The following is a 17,690-nucleotide window of genomic DNA, read 5'->3' on the forward strand; positions in this document are numbered from 1 at the left end:
AACAAAGGCTAGAAGTGCATAACTTTGGGCAGGAGCCCAAAGGCGGCGGGTTTAAACATTGTATGTGAGATCTCATCTATCGTCTCCTTTGAGTACTTTGTTCATTGAAATAAGTGTTTCGGATTAGATACGAATATCTCAAATGTTTCGTGCATAATCCTCTTTTAAGATATGGACAACCCAAAAAATCAAAAATTTCAAATAACTTAATTTCTTCAACTTACTGCATGGAATATTGGAAGCTTAAGCTTATTTAAAAGTGTGCTTGTTTCTGACAAATTCTTTCTAAGGCGTTTATTATACATTAACATAATGCGAAAGAAATATTTTTTATATTTTTTATTTTGAAATATTTCAATTTCTCTTATAATCAACCACCGTTTTTGTCCCTTTTTAGCTTCTATGTGCAAGCATTTTATATTTTCTGGTATGACTATTCCTTGTATTAAAGAATCGAATTCACCTTCAACGAAACGACCAATTTCTTTCAAATCATTGCAAATATTTTGCTTATTGTTAAAACCGACCTTTATAACTCCATTCTCTAAAAAATCCGTTTTATTGATATTTTCACCGGTAGAAATTACTAATCGTGACATATTTATATTTTTTGTAAAAATTAGTCTAAAATACTGTTTACTTCTAGGGTATGAAGCCCAAAAAAATAAATTATTTTTATACACATTTTCCGGAGGATAATCGGGTATAATTTTCATATTAGTTTCAAACTTCGCATCGGGATGACCACCTTTTGGTAGTTTCATTATTGGAAGAATATTTGATCCTTTATCTTTAAAAAATCGGTCTATCGAAGGCATCATTTTATTCCGGAGTGACGAAATTTTACCAATATGTTGGAATAAACTAACTGATGAATGAATAGGAGTATTTTGTCCCAAGAATTTTATAATTCCTCCTAGTAAAAGATCACATGGTGTCTCGCTGAAATAAGTTAACAACACTGATGATATCACTCGTAAATCACTTGAATGGAACATTTTACCAATAAATCCAAGAGTGGAAAATTCCAAACAAATCCAGTGGTCTGTACGATTTAAAACAAAACTTTCGATATCTTTAACGAAATTAGAGGCGACCAGAACATCGTCCTCTAATTGTATATAATAAGTACTAAGGTTTTGGCAATACAGCATTAAAAAGGCAAAGTCAACATTTTGTTTGGATCTCCATTGGACTCGTTCTGCCGAATCCTGTTTTGTTTTTTGCAAATTGGAAAAGTCTGGGTATATATTTTCAGGTGCTTTTATAATCTGCATGAAACCGCTATCAAAATGAGGCTTAAATTCCTCATATATCTTTTTTGCACTTTCGTTATTCCAAGATTCGTCTGGGTCTGCCATAAAAATGACAATAATTACATCTTGAATCCTGCCTTGATCAGTGTTAGATATAAGAGAGTTTAGAGTTGTGTACATGTAGTGATCACCATTTAATCGTCTCTTTACTGTAGGTATCCCTATTGTTAGATAACCTGGAACAGAAAAAAAAACACATATATTTAAAAAAAAATATTAAACAGTTGACCTTTTGAAACGTACCCTGATTTTTTCACCCTTTGAGTGTAAACAAGTTTAATATTGTTGTTTCCTTAACGAGCTTTTTTTTCTAACATTTAAAACAGTTTATCTTATCTTCTATGTACTTGAAATCTAAAACAGTGCATGCATTTTGAGAACTAAAAAAACGCCTTCCCCATGCATCAATTGTAAAAAAAGCATTTTCTCTTTACTTACTTTTATACAAAGTATAATATATATAATATTAAAGTGATTTTAAGAAATTGTTTATGTATGAGAATATTATGTCTAAGAGCCCTTGATTGGTACAATAAATCATGACTATATTCTTAATTCATTCTATATACATATTTGTCATATGGACGAATGTGTAATACTAATTGCAAAAGTTAGTGGCAACGTAGAATACATAACCAAAGTTCTACAACTCTAAATCTGCAAAAGCGCATATAGTCAACACAACAAGAACGGACAACGGTTGTCCGTATGATGTAATGCGTTCGTCGTTACACTCGACAGAAAAAGGTTTATGTTCAAAAATTGCATTTCACAAACATTGAATTTTTTGCTCGCTGCTTAAAAGTTTGCTACATATATGTTTATCATGTGTCATGTGACCGAGCGTCAAAGTGGTTGATCTAGTTTTTAACCATTCGGCAACCCTTGGTACAATCCGCCACTCTAGATGAGGGTACGGAATCGGCCGAGTTGAGTCGAATGGTGTTTGAACCTATCTTTATTGACTATGATTGGCGTTTTCTTGCTGAAGGGTCTGTGGGTTTCTCCTAGTTCTCCAGTTTACAACACAAGTGGACGGCATTGTATTGTAAATGCTGAAAGGGCGTTGAACCCAAACAATCAATCAATTATACATTATTAAAACAGTATAATAATTTTCCTTATTCGGTTCATTATAGGACATTATAGACAATGAAACAATAATTGCGCTAGGACAAACATCGGAAGATAACAGCAAGAACATGGATACTTGTAGAAAATTAACTATATAATAGAATATGCATATCAATGGGTGTAATATTGACTGAAAGGAAAAGAGGGGCTATACGTTAACGTTTTCATGCAGATAAAATTGGATATAATTCAAAAGAGAAACAGTGAAAACAGTGATACACATGTGAAGTGCCAGATTTAATATACATATGTACCTAGCGTTTAAGAATCGGTCCTCAATAAAGATACTATATATAGCGCAACGAGAGGACCAAAGATAAGATATATTGTTACAACAAGTACCAGTGAAAGCGAGACTGACAACATCGAGGAAGTTTTCCAAGAACCAACCTTGTCTGTTAGTAAAATTACCATACTGAACAACGCTGTTATCAATGTTAGAATGCGTGTTGTAAAACCTCTCAAAATTCACGAGTGCCGAAGGCAAAGTTAAATTTTTAAGCTCTGTCCCTGATATTTTTTTCTTCATTAGTTGAAGATAAGTTCTGTTGAACCAACCTTGGTCCCTTTTAGATTGACCATACATGACAACCTTCTTGTCAACCGCATTATGGTTGTTATAAAATTTCTGAAATTCTGTCAATGGTGATGGTAGTGATAAGTTTTTCATTTCTTTTCCCGCCAATATGTTCCTAAATAGACTTATATTATTCATCAACATCCCAGCCTGAAAAAATAAAATTTATTTTTATATCAAAATCCTGTTAAAGGGCTAATGAAAATGAAAGAAATCTGCAAAAACTTGGCAGGTTGATGTTCAGTATAGTAGACGTTTGTTGATGTTCAGTATAGTAGACGTTTGTTGATGTTCAGTATAGTAGACGTATGTTGATGTTCAGTATAGTAGACGTTTGTTGATGTGGTTCATACGTGTTTCCCATTTTCTTTTTTTTTAAATAGATAAGACCGTTGATTTTCCCGTTTGAATGGTGTTACATTTTTTTGTGCCATTTATAGCTTGCTGTTCGGTGTAAGCCAAGGATCCGTACTTTGACCTATAATAGTTTACCTTTACAAATTGTGACTTGGATGGAGAGTTGGCGCTCATATTACATCTTCTTATATCTATGAGTATTTGTGTTTATACTACATGTAGTATATAAAAATACACGCTTATATCTTCACCCCGACCATTACGGTAAAACACTGCCAGGATTTTAAATGCTAATTTCTGTATACCTAAATCAAATTATTTTATTTGTGTAAATTCCATTACAGGGTTGATTTTAACTGACATTTACAAAATACGAATTTTTTGTGTGTGTATAAAATTGATAAGGTCTGCAGTGCCATTAAGTGCACAAGTTAACTTGAAAACTCAGTTTGATTGCATAAAAATCTGTACCTCCACGTGCGCATAGTTTTAATCTTATAACGATCTAGCAATGGACTTTTAAAGCTTAGTGTAATGTTGATTTAAAACGGATTCGATTGTTTATCACTCTAAAACATGATTATAGTTTTACTAACGTATCTAGATGTATATCTATACTGAAATGATTGCCAAAATGTAATAAGCAAAAAGTGGAAAATAATACACATAAAATTCGCTATCATAACTTTTACAAGTGTTTCCCATTTTTTTAATAAAAACAAATCGTTTCATTCATGTTTCACCTGTGGATAATGCAGTATTTCGTCGTTTCTTTTTGTCATATTTACATCAACTACAATGAAAAAATAAATTCGTCATTGTTATTCGTCACTATAAGTAAAAATTTTAATTATAAATGCTTACTGTAAACCATTATTCCATTATTTTGTCACTGTATTCTCACAGTGGCGGATACAGGGCTCGGAAAGGGGGGGGGGGTTGAAACCCCCTTTTTTCGACGATAAATGCATTTAAATGGGGACATGTAGATGGAATCCCCTTTTATCCTGGATTGAGCCCCTTTTTAAATCTGACTGATCCGTCTCATGACAGGAAAATGTATGATATGGTTCCTGATTCACAACAGAGACATATATATATTATATGTCTCTACCGTTAGTAACAATAAGATAATATCTCATGATATACATATATAATAATAATAAAAATAAAATTTTTTACGACCTATCCACTTTGAAATCTTTATTGAGTAAACTGCACGTGAAATATGACTATTTTTACAATCTGATTAAAATCAGTGATTCAAATACATATCCTTTATCCAAGCTTAGCCGAGGAGGAAGTCGAGTAAAGCAAAGCTTGATGCAGGATCTGTACTTTAATGAGATTTACTGTGTTTATCTCAGTAGAGAGTTTCTACGAGGTTTAGTGTTTACAAAGATTCACTTTCAGATTCAAATGTTGTTTTATTTACGGAGATCTGTAAATATAGGAATTGAATGAACATTGATATACGAAATGAAAGCAAGTGACGATCATATTAAGTAAGAAGCTTGTCATGCAAAATGTAAGGCTCACGTGCTTTCATTTCGTATAAATTTTCAAAAAACAACATTCAATCTATATTGCCAATTTTCATCTTGACGGTTTTGTAATATTTTGCATCCAAGGACAACCATAACCAACTGACTTAGTGTTTGAAAGACAAAACATGTTCGGACTTCCTAACGTTAGAAATTTAATAAATGTGTTTCTAGTTTCCCTATCCGTTACTTACCTAAATCATATAACATATATACTGACGTTTTGAAGGTGCCATTTTTATTTTAACATTTTTTTCGAGCTTGCAACTTTTGTTGCAGAAAGCTCGACATAGAGATAATGATCCGGGTGCAGCGGCGGCTACGGCGGCGTTGGCTAACTTCTTAAAAGTTTTATATTTTAGAAGGTGGAAGACCTGGATGCTTCATACTTTGCATATAGATGCTTCTTGTTACGAAATTTCCGTCAGTCACATGTCCAATGTCCTTGACCTCATTTTCATGGTTCAGTGACTACTTGAAAAAAAGTTCAGATTTTTTGTAATGTTAAATTCTCTCTTATTATAAGTAATAGGATAACTATATTTGGTATGTGCGTACCTTGCAAAGTCCTTGTGCCCGTTAGACAGTTTTCACTTGACTTCGACCTCATTTCATGGATCAGTGAACAAGGTTAAGTTTTGGTGGTTAAGTCCATATCTTAGATACTATAAGCAATAGGTATAGTGTATTCGGTGTATGGAAGGACTAGAAGGTGTACATGTCCAACTGGTATGTGTCAACCGACCTTGACCTCATTTTCATGGTTCAGTGGTTATAGTTAAGTTTTTGTGTTTTGGTCTGTTTTTCTTATACTGCACGCAATAGGTCTACTATATTTGGTGTATGGAATGATAATAAGATGTACATGTCTAGCTGGTAGGTGTCATCTGACCATGACCCTATTTTCATGGTTCAGCGGTCAAAGTTAAGTTTTTAAGTTTTGGTCTTTTTTTCTAATACTATTTGCAAAAGGTCAACTATATTTGGTGTATGGAAGTGTATGATCTATATGTCAGTCATGCAGGTTATATTTGACCTTGACCTCATTTTCGCGATTCATTGCTCAGTGTTAAGTTTTTGAGTTTTGGTCTGTTTTTCTTAAACTTTAAGCAACAGGCCAACTATATTTGTTGTCTGGAAGAATGGTTAGCAGTACATGTCTGCCTGACATGGTTCATCTGACCTTGACCTCATTTTCATGGTTCATTGGACAATGTTTACTTTTCCTGGTTAATGTCTAGTTTATGTGACAGTTGTAATAAAGCTTTATATTTAAGACTATCAACATAATATCAACGATAAGTAAAGAAGGCGAGACATTTCAGCGTGTGCACTCTTGTTAAAACTTAACAAATGTTGAAACAAACAAAAAGATATTTAAATTTGATTTGAATTTTAGAAAAAAATCTTTCGGAAACTGATCCTAGTAATAATTTAAGATAACTTCGGGAGAAGTTGGTCATATCTCTTCTTTTTAAACAAGCAGATAAAATGAAAAAATTCAAAAATCCTTACCTGTCAGTAGAATGTGAAAAATACATATTAAGCACACCGTGCACAGCAGAAGTTTGCAACATACTTTGCGTGTTTTTCTCATTACCTATAAAATACAATGATAAATATATGTACATCAGTCATGGAACGATATCACAGATTGGTTTACTGCTGAACGATATCACAAATTCGGATCGTTTATTGTCCGACGATATGACATATAAATCGATTATTGTTTAACGATATCACAGATTGGTCGATTATTGGGCAATGTATCGACAATGTAATTTTTATAAATATATAGTTTTCGATATCTAGCTAACCTTCTTTGTCTTCGTTTATTTCAAAATTCAGCAAGTGTACAAAAGTAATTAGAAGTGGGTACTGTTCGTATAACTTGTAATCATGGTAATACATTTGATCAATATCTCGTGTAGTGATCTTGTTGTAGTTGAGTTTCTCTTCTACCATTTTTATAGTCACTCATAACTGTTTTTAGAGTGGCACTTGTTTTATATGTGAAGTTGTAATATTAAGTAAATGCTTTATAAAAGATGAGACTCAAATACAATATTGTCTTGTCTTGTCAGATATTGTCTATATTAAACGAACTCACATTTATGATCAGAAAGAGAAAACAAATCATTTTTAAAAAGATTTATTAAGTTTTTACTAAAAATCGAGAAAATCTACAAACACTGCAATGACAACAGATGTCCGTCCTCTAATGATCCCATTATATTGATGAGTGATGTGTATTCAAAGTCACTGTCATTCTATCATTGTCTATACGCTCTAATCAATGAATGATCAATAAACACATTGACCAAAAAGTCATAATTATTGATAATTATTAATATGAATACGTATGGACAAAAGTGTCTGTTAAGAAAAACCAGACTGCAACATAAACTAGAATTGATTGTATAATGTCCTTAACATTAAGAAGACAGTCAGTCAAATTGTATAAAACGGTATAGATATTTTAGATTTGTTAAACATACAAATACTTATACTAAATTTAAAATTTTTTTTAAATTAATTTTTCTGTAAAAGAAAGGAACTTCTTTATAAGTAACAATCACATTGCGTAATGCAAATTTGAACATTAGGTTTAAAGTGACTTATAGGGGTGTAAATTTATTTGACTATTGTATTCTTATTATGTAATATTATATATACTACACATCAGGGATGGGGTCGATTACTTTAAAATGTAATCGATTAAATTACAATTACTTTGCTAATAAAATGTTATCAATTACATTACAATTACACCCTATTTCATATGTAATCAATTACATTAGATTACTTTTCTTTATTGTAATCATGATTACTGATATGAAATTGGAGTTAATATCAGAAGTTTTCAATCAAGGAAAAAAATGCTTTCAAGGCATATTCTCGTATCATAAGAGCTCAATCTCACATATTGGAGAGTAAATTTCCTTTTGTAAACTGTTAACAAAATTAAACACTTGGTTATACAGATTTGTTATATAGATGATCACATTAAACAAGGTCCCATCATTGTGATTACTAGTTTCATGATTTTTCATTCAAGCTTTACATTTTCTTATTTTCATCTTGTCTATCAAAAACTATTTTCATATTTGTAATCAGCTAGTATTCATATGAATGTAATCTTAAAGTAATCTAAAAGTAATCATGATTACACCTGTTTTTTGCCATGTAATCGATTACATTATGATTACGTGTAATCAGAAATGGCATGATTACTGATTACATAGGATTACACTGCAAAATGTAATCGATTACAGCTGATTACGATTACTGATTACGATTACCCCATGCCTGCTACACATGTCACTATAATAAATGATATACTTACTTACTATAGTACTACTATACTACGTTAAAATCGACTAAGGACAGATCCAAAGTTCAAGTAATTGGGAGGCTTAAATGCCAATAATAGTAAAAAAAAAGTAATGGCAACCGTTGCGAGGCTAACTTGTTTTGAGATATGTTATGCGTTGCGAACAAATTTAAAATAAAAAATCATCAAAAAGGGGGGATTTCCGGGGCTATGTCCACTACGCTCCTCCCCTGAATCTGTTACTGAGTCTACCGACTGACCTCTGATTGCAGATAACTCCATTTAATCACACGGATACAAACTCGACTTCGCCCAGGTGGACACATTTAATCCATGGCAAGAGTCTATAGAAGCTAGGGTGTTACACTTTTAAGGCAGTGTAGCCCCCCCCCCCAAAAAAAAAAATAATTAAAAAAAAACAAAACAAAAAACAGCACACGATTTAGTCACAATAAATAGAATATTAAGATTAAAGAGGAACCTAACTAACTAACTTCTAAACTATTAGAATGTAGAAAAACGGCCCCATCCCCAAACATTTCATTCAACTCCTACACCACTTGATCAATGGACAAACGATAATGACCCTGGATAACGGTCACTCATCATCTCGACTGATCCGGATAGCGGGACTACCGACGGAGTCAAACTCGACTGACCCCGCCCCGGCTGGAAGATTATTTCATTTTTATATTTCAGTCAAATCAAGGGCTATTGGTTTTAGTGTTAAAACAATGGATACATCTAATAATGATTTGACATATATCAAAAACAACTTCTCGAATGTGATGATGTTTAATCACAATAACATATGTAATAGCTTGAAGCATGAATAATCGTATATGATGTATTTATATATATCGTCCTTGTCATTTTGGTTGTACACGAATTGTTCTTTTTTTGTGTGTCATAAACAATATATATGTTAAATTCGATGTTTTGTAAAAAAAATAATATACAGCGTAAGGTTAGAAAACTCTATGATTGTCTGAACTATGATTTTAAGAAGAGAACTAATTGCACAATACAACAATTATTAATAAGCTGAAATGATATAATACACTTATAAATACTGTACTTACTCAGTTTAACTATAGTTCCTCCATTCCGATATTACAGGATTCGTTACTATGGAAACGGAAAGGAAATAATTTACACATTACACTGACGTACGCCTGTTTTTAAGATGAATGTGGTAATTAGCTAGATGTAAAACTGTGTATTTTTGATACAACACACCAATATCACTAATAATATCCTATTAACGTATTACTGTAAGGTAGATATTTAGAGTATGTATTGTCTAATTCTCAGATCGTGCATAAAATATGAATTATATACACAACAGGATGAGAATTGGATCAATGAAACCTCAAATGTATGTACATGTGGTTATAGCCTGTAGCGGTCAGTTGTACAATGTGAAGACATTAATTATGGTCAAATCTTATTGGTTTTACTGCTATTGAATAATTAATCTTATATCGCAGATGTCGGTTTTCTGAATTTTCAATTTTCGCAAAGGATTTGGATATAAAAATCATAAAATATGCAACGGTGTACCCACATGGTAAATACCCATCCATCGCGGGAACGAAAGTTGGAAGAACTGATCTTAGAATCTAACCCAGTGATTGAATTAGTTACAGTAACTGAATTTATCCTGATAAATGGATAAATATTCATTTTATCTGTAGTACATGAAAGGTCTGCAGTTTTACTTAACCATGCAATCCATCGGGGTCATATATCTTGAATTTTTCTCTGTCAAATCCATAAAAAGCAATTAACAGATTATTATGCTCATTCATGTTGATCATGTTGATTGAACCTCTAACTTCTTTCTGTGAGACAAAAAAAATATTCGTATTGTACATATTTATCCGTGTTTGTTTTTTTAACTTGGTGACTTACCTCTTGAAGAACGAGATATATGTGGCAGTTTTAAACCTGTTTAATGTTTTTCATTTTCTAAACCCAAGTGAACCTCGTACGAGTATATCATGTAGATAACATTATACAATACACAAATTGTTATGCCTGCAAGGGACATATAGATTGAAACAAAAGACATGTTTCAATAGTTATTTAAATCGGTAATAAAACATTTTGACTAAATGAAAGTGCATTATAACTGTTTTGTACATTTCAGGCAAGTTTAAAACCATTTTGACCAGCCATGCCAAGAAATCCTATAGCTAAAAATTCCATTAGACCTCCTACGGCACTCATTAGTTATTGTTGTTAAAGATTTGATTTCATTCAACAAATTGATTTATGACCTTCATGTACGTGTCGCTTAGAACACGGCCCCCGATAGAGCAAATTACATGGATGATTTATATTGACCATTTGGTATATGATCTTTGCAGAATTTCAACGGAGGCAATTTCTTGGCATGACCTGGCGTCAGATGTGTGTTCACTCAGTTTGCATTTTCATAAACCTTTCTCACGTTCTTTCTGTATTAAAAATGAAGAGGTTTGGTATGTGAATGCCAATGACCTAGGTCACTATCCTGCAAAGTTCGATGTATAGGGGTGTAAATAAACATAGCTCATCATATATCCCATAACAATGAACCAAACCAATACCCAGTATAGTAAGCTTTAAAGCAGTTGATTGATTGATCGTTGAATATTTAACGTCCAGCGGCAAATATTTCAGGCATTTTCAGGACGAGAACAAATCAATAATAACTACAATACGTAGGTTCTTAAAACATAGGCCTCCCAGGGTGAAGGTCCCCGTCGAGTGGACAGCCACGAAAATTGAGGCTATAATGGATAGGGACAGGAATTTAGTCTTGCGATAGGCCATTTTAAAACGGACCCCTCTTTGAAAGAGTTATTGCACGGGTTTTAACATGGAAATAACATGGCACTCTCTTTTCTCGAGACCAATGGTGACCATATGCATATTTCTATTCCACAGTCACTCTTGGGGGTAAAACATTTGTACCTACCGAATAAAACTTATTACCGGGTTTTTACTGACATGAGCAACACGACGGGTTCCACTTGTGGTGCAGGATATGATTTCCTTTCCGGGGCACATGCGATCTTCCCCAGTTTTTGGTGGGGTTCGTGTTGCTTAGTCTTTAGTTTTCTATGTAGTGTTTTGTGTACTATAGTGCGTCTTTTTCTTTTTTAGCCATAGCGCTTTCATTTTATTTCCGACCTTTGAGTTTGAATGTCTCTCAATTTTGCATTTTTTCCCTAGAACTTTTTTTACAGGGGCGAAATATACCAGATATTTCGCCCCCTGTAAAAAAAGTTCTAGGTAAAAAATGCAAAATTTGCAGTGAACAGTACGAACAGCATGAGTGGGATAATGAATGAAGGATACTTACAAAATAAAGAAATTCTCACAAACTTCCTCGTGCATGTAAATTGAAAATACTTATAATATATGTATAGCTTTTAAGATATTGTGAAAAGGGGAATATACTGAAGTGAAGTGGGATTTTGTTTCAATTTGATTAAAATTCAGATCCATCTAAATTCTCCTGATCACATAAAATATAAAGTTAACGAAATCAGTGATCTACATTTTATATATACACAAGGAAAAAAGTATTGCAACACCTTGATTTTTTAAAACTTGAAAAATCAGCCTCATATTTTGGATGGAATATGATAAATATTTGTAAAATAATATTGAAACATAGTTTATGATAACATTGGCATTTAAACGAACAAAAAATGTTTGAAAAAAGATTTATCTAACCACAATTTTAGTAACAAAATGATGTGTTTTTTGTACAAAAAAATCCTTTTACAACTTTTACTGTAGTCGAACTTTACAATGTCAGACATTTCAAAATTAATCTTAAGATGATTGTACACATCATGGTTGATCGTTATACGCCAAAGAATTAGTACTTTGTGTGCAGCCTCCGTTCAAACGGATAACCGCCTCTTAACGTCTTCTGATTCCTGTCATAAATCGACTAATTTGTTGCTAAGGTAGACGCAACCATTTCTGATGAAGGGCATTGTTTATTTCATGACGTGTTTGAACTGGGGTGTCCTTTCGCGCACTTTACGCCCAATAGTGTCCCATATATGCTTGATATGGATCAAATCCGGGCTACGATCGGGCCAAGGGAGATGAACCGAATTCCATTGGAACATTAGATCTTCCTCCACGATACTAATTTCCAACTTTGGCGAGCTCTGCACTACATTGGATACGGACAACTGTGTGTCTGTTCGTAATCAAAGGTCCCCGAAATGGTCTTATCACACGATAACCAGTAGCGATGAGTCGATCTCGAACAGTTCTTGTTAAAAGGCTCCTGTATGCCCACCACTCTCCTTTTAGTATTGTATTGTATGCAATGGGTTTCCTTCTGACCAACCTTCATTATGCTTGAATTTCCCTAGCAGATGGTATAGGGGGTCTTCTTGATCTCGGAAGGTCTTTAACATCGCTTATTGCCTGATTTTTATTCTTAAAACGACTTATAGTGGATTAGTGATGATAAACAATACGTGCGGTTGTCACAGCGACATTCCTGCTTCTCTCATGCTGATAATTAGCCATCTTGCTGCAGTTAAGAGTTGTGGAGGACCCATTACAAGGTGTCAATCACATAACTTTATAAACTTGGTTATTTAAAGTGTTGAAAACAATGAGGATAAAAACATCTGTTTTGCTGTTTACGGGTACACTAGCTGCATGTGCAGATAAGAACTTATCGAGTCGATATTTATTGATTAAACTCAGGTGATATTTAAATAATGTTTAACTAGTTCTATTTTAACAAATTATATCACAAAAAAATAAAGAGTGTTTTTTTAATTTCAATTTCAATTTGGTGTTGCAATACTTTTTTCCATGTGTATATATGGAATTTGAAGAACAATAGTCATTTGCCTATATTTCATAAAACCCTGTGGCACCTTGGTCAGGTGGTGATGTAAGTGTGGTGTCAAACCCTCAATATTGAAAAATATATATAAAAAAAAAAATTAAAACGAAGCAATTTAGTCAGTTTAAAACAAGAGGCTCTCAAGAGCCTGAATCGCTCACCTTAATTTTTTTGGTTAAATCTCTCATCAATGATTATTTTGGCTTTTCAATTTATTTAAATGTTCTTTGAATCGTCCTATTTTCTTCAAAAGCAAAAAAAAATCATTTTCTCCTATGTTCTATTTTAGCCATAGGAGCTATGTTTCTGACATACAAGGAAATGAAATATAAAATTTATACTAGATACTCTGAAACTCATTTAGCCTAAGTTTGGTTGAAATTGATACAGCAGTTTCAAAGGAGAAGATTTTTTAAAGTAAGTCAACATGATGAACAAATTGTGAAAAAAGTCTTTAAAGGGCAATAACTCCTTAAGGGGTCAATTGACAATTTTGGTCAAATTGACTTATTTGTAGATCTTACTTTGCTTAACATTTTTGCTATTAACAGTTTATCTGTATCTACAATAATATTCAAGATAATAACAAAAAACTGCAAAATTTCTTTAAAATCATCAATCCAGGGGCATTATACCTGAAAAACCAGTTCAGTTGAAGTTTGGTTGAATTTGGTTTAGTAGTTTTAGAGGAGAAGATTTTTTAAAGTTAGCAAATATGATGAACAAATTGTGAAAAATTGTCATTAAAGGACAATAACCCCTTAAGGGGTCAATTGACAATTTTGGTCATATTAACTTATTGGTAGATCTTACTTTGCTGATCATTTTTGCTGTTTACAGTTTATCTTTATCTATAATAATATTCAAGATAATGACCAAAAACTGCAAAATTTCCTTAAAATTACCAATTAAGTGGCAGCAACCCAACCATGGTTTGTTTGATTCATCTGAAAATTTCAGGGCTGATAGATCTTGACCTAATGAACATTTTTACCCCATGTTAGATTTGCTCTAAATGCTTTCGTTTTTGAGATATAAGCCAAAAACTGCATTTGACCCCTATGTTCTATTTTAAGTAACGGCGGCCATGTTTTATGACGGATCAAAAATCGAAGCACACACTTTGTGCAGGATAATCCAAGGAACAATCATGCTAAGTTCCATCCAAATCCATTCAGTAGTTTCAGAGGAGAAGATTTTTTAAAGTTAGCAAATGTGATGAACAAATTGTGAAAATTTGTCATTAAAGGACAATAACCCCTTAAGGGGTCAATTGACAATTTTGGTCATATTAACTTATTTGTAGATCTTACTTTGCTGATCATTTTTGCTGTTTACAGTTTATCTTATCTATAATAATATTCAAGATAATGACCAAAAACTGCAAAATTTCCTTAAAATTACCAATTAAGTGGCAGCAACCCAACAATGGTTTGTTTGATTCATCTGAAAATTTCAGGGCTGATAGATCTTGACCTAATGAACATTTTTACCCCATGTCAGATTTGCTCTAAATGCTTTCGTTTTCGAGATATAAGCCAAAAACTGCATTTGACCCCTATGTTCTATTTTAAGTAACGGCGGCCATGTTTTTTGACGGATCGAAAATCGAAGCACACACTTTGTGCAGGATAATCTAAGGAACAATCATGCTAAGTTTCATTCAAATCCATTCAGTAGTTTCAGAGGAGAAGATGTTTGAAAAATTGTTAACGACGACAGACGACGACGGACGCCAAGTGATGAGAAAAGCAAAAGGCCATGTGAGCTAAAAACAGGGTAAAGTCGGAAGTAGTATTAATTCTAATAGACAAAATTACGTTTTTCTTTTATAATTTATTATCATTTTCCCATAGTTAAAATATATATCTATTCGATATGTCAAATATTTTTTTTAAAAACGAGATTCTTGTATTGTTTTCTAAATTGGGTCCTGTAATTGGAGCCAGCTCAAACTTCCAATCGACATCAAAGTTACAAACTTTGTACAGAACCATCTTTTAGACATAGTATCAATTTTATCTGTGAAACGGTTTTGACGATTTATTGCTTTAAGTATTTCACACAATTTCCTCTGTTAACTCTGTCCCTTAGTGGCGACCATCTTGGTTGTCTTTTCAGCGCCAACATCACGTGGTAGAAGAGGTAGGGGACCACCAAGGGAACGATCCTGCAAATAAGAAAATTATTAATTCACGGGCCAAGTGAGTTTTTCTCATCACTTGGCGCCCGTCGTCCGTCGTCGTCGTCTGTTAACTTTTACAAAAATCTTCTCCTAGCTCTGAAAGTACTGGGCCTATTTAACCAAACTTGGCCACACTCATCATTGGGGTAACAAGTTTAAAAAATGTGTTCGATGACCAGGCCACAAATAGAACATAGGGGTAAAATGTAGATTTTGGCTAATATCTCTGAAACCAAAGCATTCAGAGCAAATCTGACAGTGTAAAATTGTTCATCAGGTCAAGATCTATCTGTCCTGAAATTTTTAGACGAATCGGACAACCTGTTGTTGGGTTGCTGCCCCTGAATTTGTTATGTTAACGAAATTTTGCAGTTTTTGGTTATTATCTTGAATATTATTACAGAAAGAGATAAACTGTAAACAGCAATAATGTTCACCAAAGTAAGATCTACAAATAAGTCATTTAACCAAACTTGGTCACAATCTTTATTATAGTATCTAGTTTACAAAAATGTGTCCGATGAACCCACCAGCCAACCAACATGGCCGACATAGCTAAAAATAGAATGTAGGGGTAAAATGCAACTTTTGGCTTATATCTCTGAAACTAAAGCATTTAGAGAAAATTTGACATAGATGTAAGACATAATTTTTCTACTTTTTATATTTTGAGGTTTTGGCTAGAGAAACGTGTTCGAAAACATATCAAACTTATAGTTTCATAAATCATAAATACAATAACAAATTAAAGTATAAATATATAACAGGCTAAGAGCTAAAGGATGTACACAATTAAGCCGGATAAGAAACAAGATTGGAATCCTTTATCTGAAACAATAAATAGGTGAAAAGTGTATATATACACGGAAATTAAGTCTTAGTAAAAAGAGAAAAAATGCCTAATACATCTTTAAGAACGGGATGTATAAAAAAAACTTGTAAACATAGAGACGGACGTAGGGTGGTATATATAAGAAAACGTTGCAGCTGGTGTGCAATAATATAGGGTTATTGCACGAATATTGGGGAATATTGTCCCGAGTAGAATTTTATATTGCACGAGCTTGCGAGTATGTTCATGCAATAACCCTTTTATTGTATAGCAATATAATATTGGAAAGTAAAAATTGGTTTAAATTAAGATTTAAACTTTGATAACGTCATGAATTTTGAAGATTTATTGCACTAGTGCAATATTAGAATTTATTGCACGCTAACTTTTGGTTACGTTTTGTGGAAAATATTATATTGCTATCCAATAAAACTATTTATCATTCTAGTCTTGTGTCTATTTTTACAGGTACGTGTTATCTTCTTAATTTATTGCATTTTAATTTCTCACAATTTTATTAAAGGTAACAACTTATTTGAAACAAATAATTGATCACAAATGATAACTATTTACTATCTTATTTTTGATAACTATTTTTATGCTAACTGAAAATATTAGAAATATGCTTTAATACGAATTACAAGTTAATCCCTAGAGTTCATGGTCAGTCACCAGACTTTATAATCAGATTCAGTGGCGGATCCAGAACTTTTCATAAGTGGGGGCCCACTGACTGACCTAAGAGGGGGCCCGCTCCAGTCACGCTTCCCTGATTCCCTATATACCAATGTTTTCCCAAAAAGGGTGGAGGGGGCAACCTGCCCCCCCCCCCTAAATCCGCCTCTGAGATTAACTATGTCAAATCATAACAGAAAATATTAGGTCAGTAGGTAAACGGAACTAATTAGGTCTTTCAACCTTTCAGGTGAAAGACCTATTGTATTCGTTCTGATTATTAGGTCTTTCAACCTTTCTGTTGAAAGACCTATTGAATTCGTTCTGATTATTATTAGGTCTTTCAACCTTTCAGGTGAAAGACCTATTGTATTTGTTCTGATTATTATTATTATTATTATTATTATTATTTTTTTTTTTTTTTTTCTTCCGCCAACTTTTTTTTGCTTCACTGTTTTTTTGTTTCCCAAGATGTCGCTTAGATATATGGTATATGATATCAAACAGATAATACGCTTCTGAAACTGACACCGCGTAACAGAAAACTTTACCTTGTAAGAGTTATCTCCCTGAACACTGTTTTTCTTGTGGCCACTACTCCTTCGCAACCGTAAAAGATTACGACAAATTTATTTTACCAAATTGCTCGTTATATCCTCAGGATGTTCTGTTTAATTTTGACCGAAGCTATGCGGAGACTCCATATGAGAGTTATCCCCCCTTTTGTATATGATATAAGTGATATGCATTTCTAACTGGTAAACCATAAGTGATAGAGACCTAGGGTCTTTTGATTTAAGATCCTTGGTCCAAAAAAATGAAAATTAGGTCAAGGTCAAAGGTCAAGGTCAAAATCTAAA

General features: G+C 33.0%; 1 protein-coding gene across 2 annotated transcripts; it reads right to left on the minus strand.

Annotated features, from left to right (window-relative positions):
• Window positions 1-200: 200 nt before the first annotated feature.
• Window positions 201-9,505, minus strand: LOC139481133 (alpha-1,3-mannosyl-glycoprotein 4-beta-N-acetylglucosaminyltransferase C-like). Of its 2 annotated transcripts, none has more exons than XM_071264245.1 (5): window positions 9,345-9,505; window positions 6,444-6,528; window positions 4,128-4,177; window positions 3,009-3,177; window positions 201-1,492 (listed from the first exon to the last, which is right to left on the minus strand). In XM_071264245.1, the coding sequence occupies exons 2-5, from the start codon at window positions 6,523-6,525 to the stop codon at window positions 216-218; spliced, it is 1,578 nt and encodes a 525-aa protein (XP_071120346.1). In that variant the 5' UTR covers window positions 6,526-6,528; window positions 9,345-9,505; the 3' UTR covers window positions 201-215. The 2 variants fall into 2 exon arrangements, with proteins under 2 accessions (XP_071120346.1, XP_071120345.1); XM_071264244.1 differs by having other exon boundaries at window positions 2,841-3,177; window positions 9,345-9,480.
• Between the last annotated feature and the right edge of the window lie 8,185 nt (window positions 9,506-17,690).

The sequence above is a fragment of the Mytilus edulis genome, chromosome 7, assembly GCF_963676685.1.
Source record: "Mytilus edulis chromosome 7, xbMytEdul2.2, whole genome shotgun sequence".
Lineage (NCBI taxonomy): Eukaryota > Metazoa > Mollusca > Bivalvia > Mytilida > Mytilidae > Mytilus > Mytilus edulis.